Genomic DNA, 20,728 nt, shown 5'->3' with positions numbered 1-20,728 from the left:
GACCACCAGGGATACACAAATCTCCCATTTTAAAAGATAGACTGTACACTAGCTTGGCGTGCCTGTAGAGGCGTGTCCGTGCCTTACCCCTTTTTCGAGCTATCTCTGGTCGTCGGGGTCCGCGCAACATAGCTTAAAAAAAAAAAAAAAAGATAACCCGGTTGTATGAATATTCAAAGCGTGCTTGCACTGCAGAGCTTCGGACCGCGCCATTAAAATAAGCAACATGCATTTGTGGAATGGCAAAGTGGCGCTTCTGATTACTTTGTGGCTCGTGCGCACCTACAAACATGTAATGCGGTTTGTCCACACTTCAATGGTGCAATGATTCGTCTTATTCAAAAGACGCGGCAAGTGGTGGCCTTCTCGGAAGGGTGGTATCCGTCAACGGCATCGGTGGCATTCAGCAGCTGGACTATATCTACTGGTGCAAGCAAGAACAAAAGAAAGAAAACAAGCAAGAAGTTATGAAAATTAATCGTCATAAAAGGAAAACCAAACCAAACTATACAAAGGCAGGAGGTTAGTGGAAGCGCTAAAAACTACTCTACTTCAAGGAGGCGCTACACTCGACACTCCAGCAGCACGATGGAGGCGTTTACCTGTTTACCTTTCCCCACTTTCCCCTCATTCGGATGCAGAGGCGGTGTTTTGGGTGTTTGTCCTGCGTTGTCAGCGGTGAGCTTTCACTGTTAACGAGGGAATAATCAATCAGTGAAGTCCGGTACTGTTCAGTTTGCCATCCTCGAACTGATACCAAAAAACCCCGTGCCGTGCCGTGACACCTGCTGACGCAGCTGCTGGGGGAAGCACACGCCGCGTTGAGTCGGCGTGGCCCTTGATTCTAGCGGAGACACAACGTAATCGAGCGTAGCAGTACAGCTGCCCTGCCCACCGATGGCACATGACTGACCAGAGATCGGCTTATTTGCTGCTTCGTGAGTGATGTGACGGGGCAGCTATGGACTTGAGGTCAACCGAATATCGGCCACTCTTTGGCGGGCCCGTCGACAGGCCGCTGTTCGACGACAACAACACGCGGGTAAAGTGTGCTGGATCTCTTCTCTCTGCGGCTGAATCGTTGCCGCTGTTCTAGGCGCCGTGTTTCAAATGTGTCTTTCGTGGTAGCGCTGCCATATACGTCCCTGAAAAGTTTCCTCGTTGGCGTTTGCATTCGCCGAGCTTTTGATTGCGGAGTGCGCGCGCCCGTTGTCGCATTTTGTGGAATTGGCTAACTGCAAGAAAACGAGAGTGCACGCTCACGGACAAACGTGGCGTTAAGCATTTGATTGTGTTCTGCTGTTGGCACATGTGTTTCGTTGATCGTATAGCGTAGTGGTTGTCGCTTTCTTTCTTTGCTATCATTGTGCCGCTTGAGCGTTGCATCGAGGCATACTTTGCCGACGAGCAGCAAGGGACGTTTCCTGCCAGAAATTTGTGATTTGCGATCAGTGCCAGTGGTTTCGCGTTTGCTTTTATAAACGAGAACGTTTAAGCGATAACTATTGCCGTCGTCCCATTTCTCGTTGCAGGAACGAATCCTGCATCTGCTTATAGGAGCTGTGACTGTAGTTTTTGTTTTGGTGAGTAAGTTCTACGTCTAAGATATTTTTCCCTGTGTATGTGTTCTGATGAGCTTGAATAATAAAAAAAAATCGTATTTCCATTTTTCTTTAGTTCACTGTTGTAGTTGCTGTAGCAGAGTATGGCTCGAAATTGCGCTAAACAACAAAAAAGCGTGGTCAATTACCCATACTGTGCTGTCCAAAATTCATTTCTCTCAATTGGGGCACCAAGTGTCAGTAGAAGCAACACACATTGTTCAGTATTCAGCAAAGCTACAAACTGTCAATATTACATAGCACTCCACCTTAATTGCATGCTATGTAGCTTGGAAGATTCAATACTGGTGGTGAATGAACTTTGCTCATAAGTTCCATTACACTTTTTAGAATCATGCAAGTTATACCCGTCTCACACAAGCGTTTGGAAGGCCTTCCAACCGATAGAGCAATGGGAGCGAGAACAGCGTGAACATGCCCTCTCGTTGACAGTGTGCACATACTCACAATTAGAAAGAAAAAAATGAACCCAAAATACTCTAAAATGTAGTATATATGAGTGTTATTAATCATTTAGTAAAGTATTTTTTCTAATTGAATTTTGTGTGCGTTTAAGTGGATTTAATATTCAACTTTTGGAAGGACATGAAAATTAAAATAAACATCTTCAGAACCACTCAATTTTTGTGAGAAACGCCTGAGCCACAGAATGGTCTTTCAAAAGTGATGCATAGCAGCGCCACCACTCCTTTGAGTCGATAGAGTTGTAGCATTTCGAAGGCCGTTGACTGGGAGCCCTTCCAAGTGGGCCCATGTGACACGGGTATAAGTCCACATATGATTGAAAGGCTTTACATGGTTTTTCAGTTGAGCACAGAAAATCAACAGTAACTTTGCACATGCATGGACTTTCACCGTTTGTGCAGTTATGCATGTTTTAATAATTTCATGGGAGCATCATTCGACATGACAATCGGTTTCATGTCATGGAGTACCCCTGTGAAAGTAGCAAGGGTAAGCACATGCATGCATAGCATCCTCTTGTGTGAGCGTCGTCAGCTAGGCTATACCATTCAGCTCGACAAAGTTTCTGCAACATAGTTCGTAATTTCATTGGGCGTCCGCGTGATATTAATGAAAACCTGGTGAGCTGTACATATTAAGCTGAATGGGAAGGTTACATTATATGACGGTGGAATACAACGCCATTTGTAGTCAATTGCAAACCAGAATATGTGTGAGCATGTTGTATGTTAAGAAAAAGAAAATGCATTTCTGTTGAATCTGCACTCGTAGGCTTTTAAAGCCTACGAGCGCCTTACTACAAGCTAAAATAAATCATATGCTACAGACAAAATGGGATGTGCATCTTATTTCACCGTTGCAGTTGACACATGGTGCCACAGTTCCCGCAAATTCTGTGCTTTCTGCTGTACCTTGTCGTAAATGACGGAGGTATGGTATTAAGATGCATCCACCACAGCATGCTAACCCCTGTACAAAATTTGAGTGCGAATGTGCTGGTAGTTTACCCGGTAAAGTCGTGTATAGTAACTTGCACTCCTATTTACACAATATTCAGTACTGTCACAGTGCAAGTGTGTAGGTTAGTGGCCTTTTGTGTAAGGTGCAACCACTGCAAGTGCAAGTTGCCTGTCAGAAAGTTAGGTGCTTCTGTCTTGTCACAAAAGGAAATTCACTCATGTCTTGTGCCCTTGTCATGACCTGCCGCAGTCACAACGGACTTGACGTGGTAACTGGTGCCTTGCCGCTGCACATTGTTTTTGCACTTTTGAGCTCGAGGTGGTGAATTTGGTCCTAGCCAGAGTGGCAGCATTTCAATGAGGGTGAAATGCAAAAATGTTAGTTTGTACTTACATTTAGTTGCAAGTTAGAGAACCCCAGTTGTCAAAACTAATCTGGAGTTTCCACTACAGGGCGCCTCATGATCTTATTCTTGTTTTGGCACATAAAAGCCCAGAACCCATTCTGTGCTTGATAATGGTCTACACTGTACATGTAACATGTATGGAAAAACATGAAACCATGTTAAAATTTGCTGCTGAAAAAAAAAAGAGAGAGAGAGTTAAGACATGAAGGCCTTTTGAGTACACATTTCAGTAGTCAGTGGGGTAAGAACAGTGCCTGCTGCTTGCAAGTTTTGTTTCAAACATGTGTGGCAAGACTGGTAATGTGGCGTGGCATGACTGCATTTCACGCAAGGATTAATCATGTAGTCTTGTCCAAAAGGCCTGTTTTGCGTAATAAGTCAAGAAACGCACACAACATAAATCTTCACCTATGGCAGTGTGCATGTGCTCAACAAGGAGTAACGGAAGAAAAAAAGTAATTAATGGTGTGTAGGAGATGACCACAGCTATGCAGTTAATTGTTGAACTGACCAGCTGCGGTAGCTTAGTGGCTGTAGCATTGCGCTGCTGAGCTGGAAGTCACAGGTTTGATTATGGCTGCGGCGGCCGCATTTCAGTGAGGGTGAAATGCCAAAATGCTTGTGTGCTTAGATTTAGTTATGTGTTAAAGAGCACCAGGTGTTCAAAATTAGTCTGAAATTTCCTACAATAGCGTGCCTCATAGATCATGGTGTAGAGACGAGGCTCAGTGCACATTAATATTGTCTGGGCAAAAGCTAGTCTGCTTTAGTGCTGCTGCTGCTGTAGAGACTTAGTCTTTCTGGGCCCAAGGGCATCACTGCAGTGGTTTTGACACATTAAATCCCGGTTAATTAAACTAGCATGGGACATGGAGTGTTTTAGCTTTATGAATCACGCTGCTATATCAGGAACAGCTTGCGTAAAGTATTCTAAGTATGGCTGATTTTACTGAAAGTCAAAATAGTTTGCACAACTTGCAGTAAATTGTTGTGCAGTTAGTTGTCAAGGGGCAAAGGTTAATAGCTTTGCACAGGTGTCCCTCCTTTGTTGCTTGGAAACATGCTGTGCATAACCATGTCATTCTGTTGGCGAGCATAAGGTTATGAATTTGATTCCCGGAAGCAACGGCCACATTCCTGTGAAAGCAGAATGCAAAAACACTAATGTGCTTAGATTTAGGCACACCTTAAAGGAGTGCTGGCACATATTTTCAGTGTTGCACGAACTGTACCCCATGTTACTTTGTGCGAAACCTAGAAGAATGGTACTTGTCAAGCATGAAGGTCGGGAAACATTTGTAAGGTATTTTAAATCAGTACTCAAGCTAGTCTCGAAGTGCCATACCTAGAGTCGTCGACATTATTGTGACCTCATTATACAGAGCAAATTTTGGTGATGTCGTGTAGTAACAAGGCAAGATTATGGCTTTGCTCACAAAAAACAAGTAATGACGACAATATTGTGTGTGTTTCATCAGGCTGCACTTTTGTGTGGCAGCTACCGCGATCGTAGGAATGAAGCGAAAACCATTGTACCATGATGTCATGACAGATAATCTTCCTGGGCAGCCAAAACCAAAGTGATTGATAGAAACAAATGTTAAAATGAATTAATTAGGGTGCTCTTAAAATGGCCAGTAATCTTTTCTAAGATTTACAATGGTTGGATCTTTATTTCACACAAAATGATCACAAGTTGTAGATGTCGTACCCCTAGAATCTCATGTGTTCAAAATTAATGAGAGGCCCCCTCCCTACGATGTATCTCATAGCCCTAAGGTTGCATTGGGACATTAAACCCCATGAATGAATGAATCAATCAACCAACTTACTCTGGTAGCAACTTGCTGTCACTTGCATGCATGTACTAACAATGCATAAAGTCTACCGTGTTTCAAAATGGTTTCTGCCATCTGCCCCATGTGTTTAAGCAAACACAAGAACAAGGTTTTTCCAGTAACACAGTATGCTCAGCAGCAAGCATCACAAATGTGTGGTTGTCTTTAACAGGGCCATTGTTTAAGTGTACTTCACTAATTAACTCTTTCAATAACTTTCTACTCGCGGTACAGTTCACTTTAGAGAACTTCTGTACACAGTTAAACCTTGATATAACGAAATCGGTAAAATCGGCAATTTGCTTCGTTATACAGAAATTTCGTATTATTGAAATTTGACCTTTCATGCAAATAAGTGCAGTCGCCGATTGGTCTTTTTCTTACAATCGATCGGGCAGCAAAATCTTGCGAATTATCGGGCAGTCGAAAAAAGCAAATTTTGATGAGTTCCTGCAGGACACCAAGCTCGACGAGCGGCTCTAGCGAGGCAACTGTCTCATGTACATAAGCACTCACCACTTCTCTTATCATCATTTTGATGAGTTCCTGCAGGACACCAAGCTCGACGAGCGGCTCTAGCGAGGCAACTGTCTCATGTACATAAGCACTCACCACTTCTCTTATCATCATCATCCATTCCAATACTTTCACTGCCCTTCCCTCTTCCCCAGTGCAGAGTAGCAGACTAGAGCGCACTAGCTCAGGTCGACCTCTCTGTCTTTCCTATCAATAAATTCTATTCATTCATTGATGAGAAAACATTTTGAGGAATTTGGGAGTCAGTGACGAATGATACTGTTTCATGCCAAGTCAACGATATCTTCAACTCGGTGGTATTAATTAAGCGAAGCCAGCCACACTTTCGCGTGCACTGTGCCCGTGCGGCTGGTAGCGTCGCTCACACTGCGACGACGCTATCGGGAAAAGCGCGGGCAGCTGGGAGCGAATGCTTCGTGTGTCTCTCGCTACAATAACCGCAACTACAACTACAACAGGTCACCGAAATTCGAGATTATGCCATCTCCAATACCGAAGGCGCCGGAAGACGGCTTACATGATGCCATGCCGTGTCGGCACGCCCACTCTTTGCACACGCGGCAGATTACCTCTAAAGAAGTGTGCGCGGCTCCGTATGCGCTCCGCCACGGCCGAGACGCGCCCCACAAATCAAGACGTGCGCAAACTTACCCCCCCCTCTTCCTCGCCCCCCCCCCCCCGCCCCATCCCGTGCGCTTGATCGCATTAGCGAGAGCTCGCTCCCCTTGCACGGGAAGGCGGCACTCGTGCAGCCACCATCTTTCCTGTCTCATCCTCGTACACTCGCACCTAAAGCACACAGTGCGTGAGGCGCGATAGGATCTTACCGCACTTGGACTTTATACGGAACGTGATGCGGCTCCACTTCGGCGGTGGCCCTTGTCGTGCGGCACGTGATTTGAGAGCTGCGTTTGCAAGCAGCCGCTTGTAATTCAATCATTTGACCATCTGCATCCGCGGAAGTTTCAATTTGTTGTCACGGCACTCATTTGCGGCGGCAATAAAATTTCGTTATATTGAAATAGCATACAAACACACTTCATTAATTGAAATTCTAAATACATAATGTTAAATGGACAAGAGGTTATGAAAAGTAAAATACTTCGTTATATAGATTTTTGTTATATTGAAGTTCGTTATATCGAGGTTTAACTGTATTTGTCTCTTTTTGGCCATCTCTGGCTCTTGTGCCATTAAACAGCACATAACATCTGAACTTCTGTTTTGGGTGCTACTTGAGCATCTTTGGGGCATTCAATGTGGCTGAGAACCAGTCTATATTGCTTAGCTTTACAGCAGTCATTGGTTCTTAATAGACCTTTTTCATAATTGTAAAACTAGCTTTCCAGTAAGGCAATTCGCCCAGCTAATGCCAATAGTAATTTTTTGCTATTCACACATAGATGCAGTTTGCTCCTCTTATCACATAAAAAAATGTAGGTGCAGCTCTCATGATGAAACCGTACACAAGAAACAAACTTCAGCATGTGCAGCTACCACTTTGTCCTCATTTGAACTGTGATTGGCGCTGCCATTAGTTGGTAAAATAAGCAATGCAGGGAAACATGCTTGCAAGTTTGGAAAAGGGTTTATTGCATAAGGTATCCATCTTTTCATTTCAGATCACATTTATTCTTGCGTTCTTTTACTCTGTCCGCCCACCATGTGGAAGGCACATCTATTATGCACTTTGCATCCTTTGCCTTTGTTTTGCCCATGCTATGCTGGTAAGTCATTCATTTTTAAAATGTTGTATGCTTATGTAGTTAAGTGGCAGTACAAACATCGATATAGTCACGTTGCATTGGGAGCAAAATTTTTTTCTTTATATTCAACATTCCGTTTACGAATTGGCACCAACAGTTGGGGCTGTGCAACAATCATGCACACTTTGCCAGGCTAAGCCAGTCTCTTGCCCGAAATGAGTGCTGTATGCTTTTCATTGGTGGCACCAGTGACCAAAGCACACACTTTTTTCTGCTAATGACTTAGACATACAGAGGAACACTTTTGTAGACATGTTGGCTTTTTGTTGCTCTCATGCGTAGTGCCTTCACTATTAGAAAAATGCACACTCTTTGTGGCTTATCTTGTCCCACAACAATAATCGTCATCTGTCTTGCCCGCATTTCCTTTCTTTAACGCTGCGAGCCCGGTACTTCCAATTCATGAATGGCATGGCATTATCAGCGTAACACAGCATTCTCAACAGGAAAGTAATGAGTGCTGAGTTTTCAAGAAAGGAAACGCAAGCCAGGCAGGTGACGATTATTCTTGTGGAACAGAATAATCCTCAAAGGGTGCAAACATCTTTAAGAGTGTTGAGCCTTGTACAAACAAAAATATGTTTTGCTGTAATCGATAACATCGGGGATAACTTTATTGGTTGCATTATAGCCGTAGAAGATTAATCAAAATACAGCATGACGAACCAAATTTTACTTTTACATCGTTATATGCAATATTATTATACTTGTTATGTCAAGGTCTGGCCAAAACAGTGATAGAATCATTACTCACAATGGTGGCCGAGTGGTTGAGGTATTCCATTGGACATGATGGTAAAGTACGATCAGTGCGAGCAGATGAGAACCCAGGTGTGATTGGGGCGAGACATAGTGCTAACAACTGCAACTTTATTACATTTATTATCGTATTACTATTTATTACTGTGCTAGATCCCATCTCCTTCTTAGGTCCTTGACCACTTGAGCTGCTTATACTGGGAGTGTCCTGCCAACTAGCCCGGTAAAATGTTGCATGCTAGAGCTCTTGTTTGGGCTAGTTGGTGCACTCTTGAACACACAACAGGGCAGCGAGTAAAAACAAGGACGAAGAAAGGTACTGTGTGCGCCTTGTCCAGTGCATGTACCTTTCTTTGTCTTTGTTTTTTTTCACGCTGCCCTGTTATGTGTTACATGCTAGACTTAACTTTGAGCCAGCACCTAAAAGGATGAGTGTCACAGCAAAATAGGATAAATGTCGCATACTCTCCTGCAAACCTCTTCCAACATTATTTTTGTACAAACCACACTCTTACCCGCTGTGGTTGCTCAGTGGCTATGGTGTTGGGCTGCTGAGCACGAGGTCGCGGGATCGAATCCCAGCCATGGTGGCCGCATTTCGATGGGGGCGAAATGCGAAAACACCCGTGTACTTGGATCTAGGTGCATGTTAAAGAACCCCAGGTGGCCGAAATTTCCAGAGTCCTCCACTACGGCGTGCCTCATAATCAGAAAGTGGTTTTGGCACGTAAAACCCCATAATTTTTAAACCACACTCTTAAAGGGATACTAAAGGTTACCAGAAAGTCAAGTTAAAGTGATAAAGCAATGCTCTAGAACGTCTAAGGCGTCAATATAATCGCGAACAGAGCGTTAGTAACCGAGAAATTGAGGTAAATGCATGACACGATTTTAGACCCCCCAGCGACATTCCGGTACTAGCCCGATGACGAAAGCACTCCTCATCATAATTTATGTCACTAGTACTCAACTACTCGTATTAAAAAGATCATTTCATTAGATTATAAGACTGAAGAAAATGCTACTTGTCTACTTGTATTCGATTCTAAGAAAAAATAACATTTTGACGTTACCCTTGAGTAGTATGAGTGATCGAAAGGTTTCGTTTTCGCTCGACTCTGCGCGCTGGACTTTGTGCCGCGCGCACTTTGGAGTTTCAGTTGTTTCCTTTTCGCGTCATGCTGCGGTTGTCCTGCTTGCTCGCGAAACTTGCATTTGGAACAAGCAGCGAGAATGCCACGTCGATGTGATGTCGTGGCATGCGCGAACGGTCCGCGGAACTTGGCCAAGGGCAGTTGCAGCTGCGAATCCAACGTTACATATCACCGTGTGCCAACGAGTAAATCTCTCCGTTCGAAGTGGTTAAGTGGCGTACTTCTGCCACAGCGGACTGGCAAAGAGCCAAAAAATCACGTAGTGTGCTCGCTGCACTTTCGTCCAGAAGATTACGAGTTCAACGCCGACTTACTGAAGTCGCGTGAAGTGCCTTTCAAAGCAGGCCGTCGTCGTAGTAGTATGCAACGACGCCGGCAGCGCAAGCCCTCAAAAGCAGGTCACGTTCATCAGTGCTTAAATCGCTGAACTCGAGCCCAGCATCGCGAGCTAATGTGTCGTTGTCAGGGTCATCCATTCCAACGAGCGTCGAAGTTGGCGTCATAAAATAAAGAACCAGCTTATTGTCGTGCACTTTCCTTTCCGCTAGCCACCGCAGTTCCGTTTTTGCGCTGCTGTCGACTCTGTCTTGGCTCTTTCTGGCCGCGCGTTCGCGTTTTGTGCAGAAAAGCCATAGCGCCGACCGCGGGAGCCGCTTTACTCACCGACGGTGCAACGTCACTGTGAGACCATGACGTCAATACTCCTCGATCGGAGGGCGGGTGATTTAAACTGCGCTAGAGGTACGCGGACGCTTCAGAATGCATCTTTTCTTAAAATAAATCTCTTCTTCGCACGAAACAAGCGTTTCGAGGTTTCTGGGATGGTATTTCAACAGTCCATGTTGACTTAATATTAACCTTTAGTATCCCTTTAAATTACCTATAAAGTAGATGATTGGAATGCAGTTGTGCCCTCTTACAGTGCACTGCTTTGTGGCACAAAAAGTGTTTGCGATTGGAAAACTTAGAAACTATACAAAGGAAGGTTTGTAGTTTTTTCAGCTGTATAAATTGCAGTAAACGTATGCTTATTAATATATTAACAAGCGTGATATCACTCGCACACAGGCAAGCATGAAGGAACAGATTTTGCTTGATGATCTCTAACACTCGCTTTCACAATGCTGGCATGATGAAGAGCGCAAATAGAGGGGAGCGAACGCTTCCACTACCTTTTGCTTCAACGTATCCGAGAAACCTGAGATTGCATTACCTCCAGCACTAGGAATGTGAAAAGACAGTGCATATGCAGCCACTAGCTGTCTCAGCTTGCCCAGCATTTGCACCTGCCAACGATTACCTTCAAGATTGGGCACGGGCGATGTATGAGCTCAGCTGTGCAGACAGCCACGTGCTGCCAGAGCTGCAGGGGATGTGCTCTCTATTACATGACCTCTGATGTCGGACGCGCATCAAGCCACTGCCCTTCTCGGCCCGTGGCACGCTTTGCCCCGTACCCGTAGCATATAGCTCGCAGGGCACATAGGATCTTATCGCAGTTAATAAAACATGACACTAACAGTGGCAAAAAGTTTGCCTCGAGTGTCCATGTAATTGCTATCTCAATGAAAGCAATCTTGATGTAGTCATAAAGTTGCAAGTTTGGCATTTAACATGTGAAGATAACGAATGTTGCGACATTATGTCAGAAGCATGTTGAAGTTGACTTAAATAGCTTGTTCTCAATGGGGCCACTCGTACTGTTTCCCAGGCCATCCGTGTTCTCTCTTTGTGTAACCAAGCACCATGTACATGTTTTGGCACGTTGTACTAGTTTCCTTTTTCTGTGTGAACTTTGTCCGAGTACCTTCAACAATTTCACAGTTCTGTGATTGCTTCTATGAATTCAAGGCTGCCTTTAACAGCCAGGTTTGGACTGATGCACAGTCCTTCACCAAGCAGTTAGTGCTAGTAAAATGTGCAGCTTGTGTAACCAGTGACCTTTAACATTGAAATTGGCTCAGAAGGCAGTGTGGGATGTTTGCGAGTCTTCGTAATGGATAGTTGTGACAGTGCTGGCACCAATGGTTATTTATGTTCATTGTACCTGAACTGGTATGGTGACCAGGTCGTCATAAATGGGTGGTGCACTATAGGCCTCTTGCAAAAATTGAGTGAGGAAAAGCTGATCATATTAATTTTTACTTAAATTAAGTGGACCCAACTGTACTTCACAATTTTGATATTAAGACATGGGTGGATAAAACAGAAGCTATAAGCATAAAGATTGCTTCCTTTGGAAAAGATGATGGGCTGGACACGAAAGCTACAGGTGGCAGTGCCAATGGGGTTGGTGCTTATATTTTAATGTGTTAGTTTGAACCAAAGTGACATTTATGAATCAGATGTTTACAATCCCAGTCAGTGCCATTGAAATATGAGGGCTTCTGCAAGTGCGTGGGGAGAATGCATTCAGAGTTAATGGGGGTTTTAGAGAGTGACCTGGAATGGCTGCAATCATGTTGTAAAACCTGCTAGACGGAATGTGCTAAATTTAAGGATAGAAAAGTTGGACTGTTTTCGGTGGTTCCTCAAGGAGGCATCAGAGGGGAGCTTTGCGTGGAGCAGAGATATAAAAACTTTATTTACATTTTTACATTACTACACACTAACCGACATCTACTACAGTAAAAGCACGTCAATTCACAACTCGTTAATTCGAAATTTCGGATAATTCGGAGTAGCCGCCACGGTCCGTCCAGAAATGTATTGAAAGCAATATGTAACGCATCCCACTAATTCACACTGAAATCCGTACTGCCACCGATAATTCGAACTCCGCGCCATCATGGATGGGGAGAGTGCTAGTGCGAGGGAGCACGTTGGCAATGCGAGGGAGCACATCGTGCGTGGGCCGCGCAGCTTTGCTTTTTCCGTCGGCGGCCCTTTGTTCAGGCCTTACTGGAGAGAGACGCGTTTGTGCCTGGCTAGAAATCGCCAACGCCTCTGTTGCATGTCGCTTCTCTCCCATGAGGTTCCGTAGCTCAAGGGCAATAAAATTGTCACTGTGTGCCGCACGCCGTATGTGCGAGCGAAAGCGTGCGAGGGAGAGCCGGCGAATGTGGCTCATTCTTGTGTGTGCGAGCGAGGAAGGAGGGGTGGATGCGCACCATTTTCTATCGCTCGTAGAGGGAGAGGGCAAGGGGGGACATTCTTCTTTGGGCGCTGCTGCTTACGGCATGGCAGCTATGCGGGTGCCATATCTTGAAAGCGATCTGCAATGTTTGCAGAGTGCGCATAGTGCCAGTAGCTTCGTACGTGATGTACTTTCTACGTTTAGTTTGCATTGAAGCAGGAGCTGTACAAAAGTCGATTCGCTCACTGCTACTGCCGCGATTCTACACTCCAGCGTTTTTCAGCGAGCTTCTGCGGTCGTCGAGTGAGATGTGTTCATGTTTACCTTACAAGTGTGACACCGTACTTGTAAATTTAGTTAGTAAGCGAATGTTTACAAATTTATATTCCCAATAAAACTACTATCCTTGCTTCATATAGCTGTCTACTAATTCGCTATCGCAATCGATGCTTCGCTTTTCGGGCGAAACTGCAACATCTTTTTTTTCTGTCGTGTCAGTAGGCGCGACGAATGCACGCGTGGAGCAAGAGCTATCTCGACGTCGAGCACATCGAACCGCATTGGTCGCATACGTTTACGCTGGCTGCGCCAATGCTTCGAAGTAAAGCCGTTGTTGTTCACGCCAACATGACATAGTGTGTGTGCTCATGCCACATCGTACTATATATTCGCCTTAACCGAGCGATATTTCTCCGACTTTCATTAGTTCGAATTTTGTATAATTCGAATTTTTGTAGCATCCTCGCGGAATTCGAATGAACAAGCTTTTACTGTCGTTCAGTGACACTAAGCTGCCAGTTAATCAGCTGCAAACAGGCTCTGATTCTAACTAGTTATTAACTTCTATATTATAAACTTGGACATCGTGCTAAAATTTGTAGTCGGTGCCCAAATTGCATTAACAAGGAGACAACACATTTTGCCAAATGGTATGCACGACTCCAGCCATTCTGAGCCGTACGTTGACTCTTCATATCAATTTTATTGCATCTCTCTAACTCACAATACATACCACCAAGCTTTCAGTACAATAGGGACTATAAATTCAGCACCATACACTTTATGGCTTCCATGCAACTGAGTAGCTTAGCTTCTTGAAGTTCTAAAGAATGTGTTGCTCTGCTAGTTGGTTAGCGCTGTATAGTTGCTGCGCCAGCTGCTCGCAATCAACCTGCGAGCAATGCCTGTCTGTGTCTGTCTTTAGTTTGTTGTCATGCAAAAGATACTGTTGTTTAAATATCTTAAGTTCTGCTTATTTTGCTTTCCTCATAGCTGAGAAATTCTTAACAGAAAAGCAAGATTGTCATTTATGCCACCACAGTCAAATCTCCGAGGGCAAGCACAATGGCGTAACTGAGCAGACTCTGATCTTGATGATGCTTGATGAGAAGTCAGCGCAGCACCCGTAGGAAGGGAAGTCTCCAAAGTAGCCATTGAAGAAAAGTTACTTCTACTACAGTTTGTTTACTCAGTGTCATGGCTTAATAAATGCGGTGTTCTAGTGCCTAGCAAGGTTATTTGTTTCCTAGTCAGCACAGCTGCGTTCCGACGTGGGCATATAATGTGAAAATTGCAAACGCAAACTGTGGGACTGGAGAGCTTCTACTAAGGAACATGTTACCAATCACCATAACTGAAGATTTTTAGACCCACAAGACCAATGTTTTCGCTGTCTCAAGATGTGTTTCTGCCTGGTTAGACAGCCATGTTCCCTTGTGTTCTTGACGCATCTGGATAGGATCCTGCAGTGGCATTGTAGAGCCAGGCAGGTGTCCTTTCTTGTTGACAGTCAATGGTTTTATGGAGTCTGTTGCTTTGCCTTAAATGAGAAATTTGAGGAGCAAGCCACAATTGATGTATGAATGATTGCAGCATCTTCAGACATAAATTGACCAATGCCCAATCATTCAGCTGGCTTGCAACGTATGGTAAACAACTGAGCAAGATATGCTCTAAGAAGTATTGGCCTGCCACACATCAGTCTTTGATCTTGTTCAAAATGAGCATTCTTGGTTGTTGCTGGAATTCCACATGCACCACCGCATCTACACAGGGAAAGTATCTCCGGTACGTCAGAAATTCTACCGCGTATCTCTCATGGAAAGAACACTGATCACTGAACAGTTCGATGGCATGCTGCAGGCAGGTGTTATTACTTGCAGTCCCTGGGCAGCTCCTGTTATACCAGTGAAAAAAAAAAAAAGAAACTCCTGGAGATTTCGTGTCGACTGCAAAGAAAAACGTGTATCCCCTACCACGCATTGACGATGCTGTTGACTGCCTTTACTCCACCTCATGCTCTTTGTTGGTTAACCTCTGGTCCAGGTGCTGGTAGATACTGATGCACTCGTCTGGCAGAGAAAAGATAGCTTTTGTTACAACTGAAAGACTGAGTTTACCGTCATGCTGTTTGGCTTATGCTGTGCCCCAGAAACCTTTGAGCAATTTATAGACTCCATTCTCTACGATCTCAAATGGGAGACTGGCCTCGTTCTAAACTCAAAAAAGTGCCATTTCTGTCAATATTAAGCCTTTGTGCTACGATATTTCATCGACAAGGATGGTATACGATCAGACCCCCTCCCCCCCAAGAGATTCTGCTGTTAAGCAGCTGAAGACAGTGAAACGCCTTTGAAGTTTCTCGAGTCTTTGTTCCTATTGGTGCAGGTTTATTAAAGACTTAGCCGAGCTTGCGTAACCTTTGACAGACCTGCTTTGCAAGGACACTCCCTACATATGACTGCTTAGTGTGAGACTGCTTTCGATGAGCTGAAGCTTTTGCTAACCTTTGGGCTGCTTCTGCGCCATTTCAATCTAGAGGTGTTCACGGAACCGCATACTGATGCAACTGGCGTGGGTATTGGTGCTGCGCTCGTCCAGTTTCACAATGGATGCCAACATATCACTGCTTACGCAAATCGTACTCTAGTGGAAGCAGAGAGCAATTATACATTCATGAAACTGGAATGTCTTGCTGTTGTTTTCGCCATCCACATGTTCAGACTTGTATGGCTGCCATTTCAAGGTTCTTACCTACCATCATTCTTTGTGCTAGCTTGTTAGACTGCTTGACTCAGCTTTGCTGATTGCCAACTCTGGAAGGCGGAGTCAGAGTCACAAGTCCAAGTCCATTGTTGTCGGAGTCCAAGGCTGTCCAGGTGTGACTGCTACAGCTGAGCGGTGCCTGTACTGGTCCCTTTGCTTAAAGTTCTGCCTGGGCGCCTCTCACCAGTATCGCTCCTGGTTTATACTGCATTCAATTATCCTCTGACACAGAGCCCCTAGTGTCGGGATAAATGATTGCTGTTGGCAGTTCGCCACCGATGTTGTGGAAGAGTTTATACTCTTTTGCAGATCTCAATATTGCCATTTCACGCCTTATCACCTGCAACCCAAAGGTCTAAACGAGTGCACCAATCGTACTCTCATCAGCATGCTTTCAATGTATGTCTCAGCAGATCATAAGAACCAGGATGCCATGTTACCTTTCATCAAATATGCCTTCAAAACTGCCAAACATGAAGTCGCAGGATATGTGCCTTTCTTTCAGCTCTACCCTCATTGTCTTCAAAGTTTTTAGAGTTTTCTGAACACCATCCTTCCTGTGTCACCTAACTAAGGTGCTTCTGTCGCACAGATGTCATGCCAAAGAAGCACATCGGCTTGCTCGACTTGGAATTCTTTTGTTGCATGCTCAAGCTAAGGCTCACTACGAGGAGCAGCATCTGCCAGTCAAATTTGCCAGAGGCGACTTTGTGTGGCTGTGGATGCCACTTCAGAAAAGGGGACCTTGCGAAGAGATTCTTTCCAAGTACTCCAGTCTGTTTGTCTTTCTCAAGTGCTTGGATGACATGGCCTATGCCATTGCTAAGGTGATGGCTCATAACCACTGTTCACATAAAATGCAACTTGTGCGCATCGAATGATTGAAACCCTACCATCAGCATACTCTCTGACTCACTTGGCGAGTTTCATCTGCCCTGGAACAAAATGTAGCACCGTGCCGAAGGAGCATAGAAGAGGAAGGAGCGGTGCAAGGTTTTGTTGATTGGCTGTTTCAGGCAATCTGTGATGACAGGTTCCTCGACTGCGAGTAGTTGAACTGAGGCAGAGCCTTAGTTCAGGAAACACGAGCCATTTTAGTCCCAAAATCAATCTGAATATATTGCCACAGGAAGAAAACAAGAGAATATGAAATAGCACACAGAAAGTGCAGGAAAAAAAAAAAAAAGTAGTTTGCCATGTTAGTTCATGCAGGAAATATAAATCATTCTCTGTCGAGAACAAAAAAAAGAACTTGGTCATTGGAAGTCTTATACTCGGGTGGCGGTGCGTTGACAGCAACAGCACCTGCATTGGTGACGGTGGCGGTATGGCGAGCAGTGGCAGGCGAGGGATGCGGGCGCAAGGTAAAGCCAAACTCCAACAGCGGAGTCCCGAGTTCCAAGTCCAAGTATATGGCTGTCAGAGTCCAAGGCTGTCTGAGTGTAACCGCTATGCCTGAGTGGCACCCATACCGGTCCCTTTGCTTGCAGTTCTGCCCGGGCACCTCTCACTAGCATCACTCCAGGCCTCTGGTTGCCCCCAGGCCACCTTTTCTCTCCGCACAGGGGCTCAAGATAAGGACTCTGAGCAGAAAGCCCAACAGCAGCAGGTGCATTAGGAATAGCCGAGCTTTACACTTGGCAGATCTCTCCAGGGACAGCCAGAGTCATTCTGGTTCTGTTGAGGTTCTCGGGTTCGTGTCTGAAACCCGACGAAATCGACCTCAGCACCGAGCCCCCCTCGTCTCCGAGCGATCTCTTCTCGCAGCGTTCGAGTCTCTTGCTCGTTCCTCTCCTCATACCCCTAGTTTCGTGCCGACCACTGATTTGGTGGCATTCTTTCTCCTTCATCCAACGGCTCATGCCACGGCCTGCCAACATCTTGTTTGTTGGCCACTCGACGGCGCTTGGAGCTGCTGTTGTTCCACAGTGTTTCGTCACTGCATTTCCAACTGTGCCGACTTTACGCCCCTACCTCAATGCCCTCCACTCACTCATTACACCGTCCCATGTCTTCTCTACCCTTTCCACTCTTTGCACTCTAAAGGGACCTGAAAGGCAAATACTAAGTCGATGTGGATTATTTAAATGCCATTCCAGGAACCTTGCAACACTTGTTTCACGCTAAGAAAAGAGTTAGCTTACAAGAAAATTGCATCTGAAGCGTTCAAATGCCTTTTTTGAAATCTAAATCTCCCGCCACCCAACCGTGGGAGTGGTGATGTTGCATATACCGTCACCAGCCTTTGCTGCCATCAGTGAGTAAAACGGCGTCTCACAGACTGCGGTACCGAGCCAAGATAAATCAGTGGATTTGCCGCTACCGCTGCTGTTCAATCAAGTGGCGTAGACCAGTTGGGCATCCTGCGACATCACATGGAAGTTGAATTCTTTGTTAATTGCAGTTTGTGCGAGTTTTGCGAGGCAGCAAAACCAGCGCAGCACTACGTGTTAATGTAACTAGGGAAACGCGAAAGCATGGGCGGCGCGGAGTCGAGCGAAACCTTTTGACCGCCCGCGTCAATGTCAAGGGTAATTTCAATGAGTTATTTTTACTAAAAAATGAAATATAATGAGACAAGTAGCATTTTATTTCCTCCTATAATACAATACAAGGATGTTTTTTGCAGCAAATGGTTGAGTACTATTGACAGAATTTAACTGAGGAGCACTTTCATCATCGGCAAGTACTTAAATGTCCCGGGGGAGTCTCTAACCACCTCGTGCATTTACCTCAATTTCTCGAATGTTAAGGCTCTGTTCGCCATAATATTGACGCCTTAGAGATTCTCGAGCGCTAACCTATCTCTTTAGCTCAACTTAATATCTGCCTTTAGTGTCCCTTTAATTAAATCTATTACATTCATAACAATATCATACAAACAGAAAACATTCAGAGGCGAGGAGTTTGCTTCATATTTATTAAATACAAGCAAACTGATTCCCTTTCCAATCTGATGCCAGCCAATCAGATGAAATCGATGAATCTCTTCAAGAAAGATGTGCAGTAGCCTCATTAACCTTTTTGCTCGCTTTAGTCAATAATAAATTAGGAATTGTGCCTTTACATTGTAAAAGCACTTTATTCAGACATGAAACATGCCATAAGCACACTACATGTTGACACCTTGTTTTGCCAGTAGATTTAGGTATTTCCCACAAACAGTTAGACTAGGACAAATTACCCGACTATGTCATAGCCACCAAAGATTTTTCAAAAGCACTGCAAAAGTGCTTATACTGTTATTGTGACTATACTATAGTCAAACGAAAGTGTTTGTACAGCATTTATCACCTTTTGTCTTTTCTGTGTTTGTAGAACTGTAATTTGAAGTTCACTTTTGTTTTCACTTTACAAAATGAAAAGCATGAAGGGTAACTTCATGCTTTTCACTTTGTAAAGTTTTGCATTATTCTGTAAGTAAATAAAATTTATTGAGGCATCCATTCATTATTACTTTTTGTTTGTTTTCAGATCCACTGGTACAGAGAAGGCGGAGTTGATCCGAAGTTTCGATACCTCATTTATGCTAATACTATGATTATACACCTGTTCTGCATATCTGCCATCACTTACTTTGTTAATGGTTGTTAGAGGGTGTTTTAGAATGCACTTGGAGCAGGCAGTTTACTGCATTGCATATCTTTGAGGAGCTGCTGAAGACCAGTTTCACTCACAGTTTTGAAAAAGAAGGTTGGGGTGGGAGTTGTGTCCAAGTGTTACATTTGACACTGTATTTAATTCATTAGCTGAAATGCCATAGATGTATGTTTACTACGGGCAAATATTAAGCTTCTCTTGATTAGCAGGTGATATGACATGCACCACTTGTTGTTATAGCTGATTTTCTGTTGCATATATACTTTGTTAATGTAACGTGGTGCCTGTGCACTTTGGAGGTGCCATGCGTGAAACTAATGTTGCACTGTTGTTCATTTTACAAGCATGATTAGGAAACCATCACATATTTCCTGTCTCTGGCTTTCTGAAGCAAGAGGAACCTCTTTGATTGATGGATGCCTGCTGTTTTTCAACTTTCCAGATGTCTCTATCCCAGTAACTGTTGCAGTACGTAACCACAATCTATACAAGTGGTGCTTTCTGTATGTGTTTGCTATGCAGCAGGAATGGCCTGTTTACGCAACAGAAGTTACTTGTATGTGCCTTTTATCTGACAGTGTGATTAGCAATGAGCTGTCATTTTTTTGTCTATTCAAGCGGTGGTCTCAAGGAAATCAGCATTTTCTTAAAGTTTTTCTTGTGCGTCTTTTGCATTATGGGTGTGCTAGGTTTCGCCTCATGAAGCATCACATTCCAGGCATCTTGATATGATGCTGCTCACTTTTGTCCTCACTGTCATTGCACAATAGCATGGTGCCTAGTATTGGTGGAAGTAACAAGTGTCGCTACTTCCTGCTGTTCTTTTTGGTAGCTTCGCCTCACCATTGAGCAAGCAAGAGATTGTTTTGAAATTTTGATTTGTTCGTAGGGAATGTATGTTTTAATGAGGGAAATTAAAGATATACAGGCGCTACCTTATTTGGAGTGTTTGAGTAATGTGTCATATAGTGCCTTATATGATTGAAGGAGAGAAGAAGAAGCAAGTTTTAATGCTTTCATAATTGTCCTCACTGTTGTTGTATTTGTCCATTTTCACATGGCAGCCTCTTGCATAGCTAATTACACATAAGATGTTAGAAAAAGAGCTAAATTTCTGCAAATGCACACATAATTTAAAAGGAACAGTGCCACTTATTGTCACTGAACTAGTGAAGTAAGAATGTATGCTTTGGGCATGGATAAAAATGTCACTGTGCCAGATCAGTTCATGTGAGCACATGATAGCTGGTGTAATGCACACTGTGTAGTAGTAAAAAATCTAATACCATTGTTCTTTAATCTTAGTGCACTTTCTATTTGTACCTACACACTGTACAGCTGGTTTTTAAGAAGTTGCGTGACTGTGATCACAAATGTACCTGCCTGGCTGGCTAGTCGCTCTGTGGGTAGTGCCTATTCACTGATGTGCCTTTGCACTTAGCCCAAGAAGGTGCGACTTATAGCAATAACAAAAACTCTGCAACTTCATTTATAGACAGA

At 44.2% G+C, this 20,728-nt stretch overlaps 1 protein-coding gene across 1 annotated transcript; it reads left to right on the top strand.

The window, feature by feature from the left end:
* Nucleotides 1–577: 577 nt before the first annotated feature.
* On the top strand, nucleotides 578–20,167 carry LOC142585167 (transmembrane protein 243-like). Its single transcript, XM_075695707.1, has 4 exons — nucleotides 578–1,042; nucleotides 1,533–1,583; nucleotides 7,451–7,555; nucleotides 19,103–20,167. The coding sequence occupies exons 1-4, from the start codon at nucleotides 962–964 to the stop codon at nucleotides 19,220–19,222; spliced, it is 357 nt and encodes a 118-aa protein (XP_075551822.1). The 5' UTR covers nucleotides 578–961; the 3' UTR covers nucleotides 19,223–20,167.
* Nucleotides 20,168–20,728: the final 561 nt, after the last annotated feature.

This window comes from Dermacentor variabilis, chromosome 6 (genome assembly GCF_050947875.1).
Source record: "Dermacentor variabilis isolate Ectoservices chromosome 6, ASM5094787v1, whole genome shotgun sequence".
Classification (NCBI taxonomy): domain Eukaryota; kingdom Metazoa; phylum Arthropoda; class Arachnida; order Ixodida; family Ixodidae; genus Dermacentor; species Dermacentor variabilis.
The sequence above is the reverse complement of the archived record's forward strand: the minus strand, read 5'-3'. Positions and strand labels throughout refer to the sequence as shown.

What these genes read in the sequence shown, in the direction of transcription:
- LOC142585167 (XM_075695707.1), top strand. Translation starts at nt 962, where the DNA reads ATGGACTTGAGGTCAACCGAATATCGGCCACTCTTTGGCGGGCCCGTC. An exon ending in TCGACGACAACAACACGCGG is followed by an intron (nt 1,043 to 1,532) that starts GTAAAGTGTGCT and finishes TTCTCGTTGCAG; the next exon opens with GAACGAATCCTGCATCTGCT. An exon ending in GTTTTGCCCATGCTATGCTG is followed by an intron (nt 7,556 to 19,102) that starts GTAAGTCATTCA and finishes GTTTGTTTTCAG; the next exon opens with ATCCACTGGTACAGAGAAGG.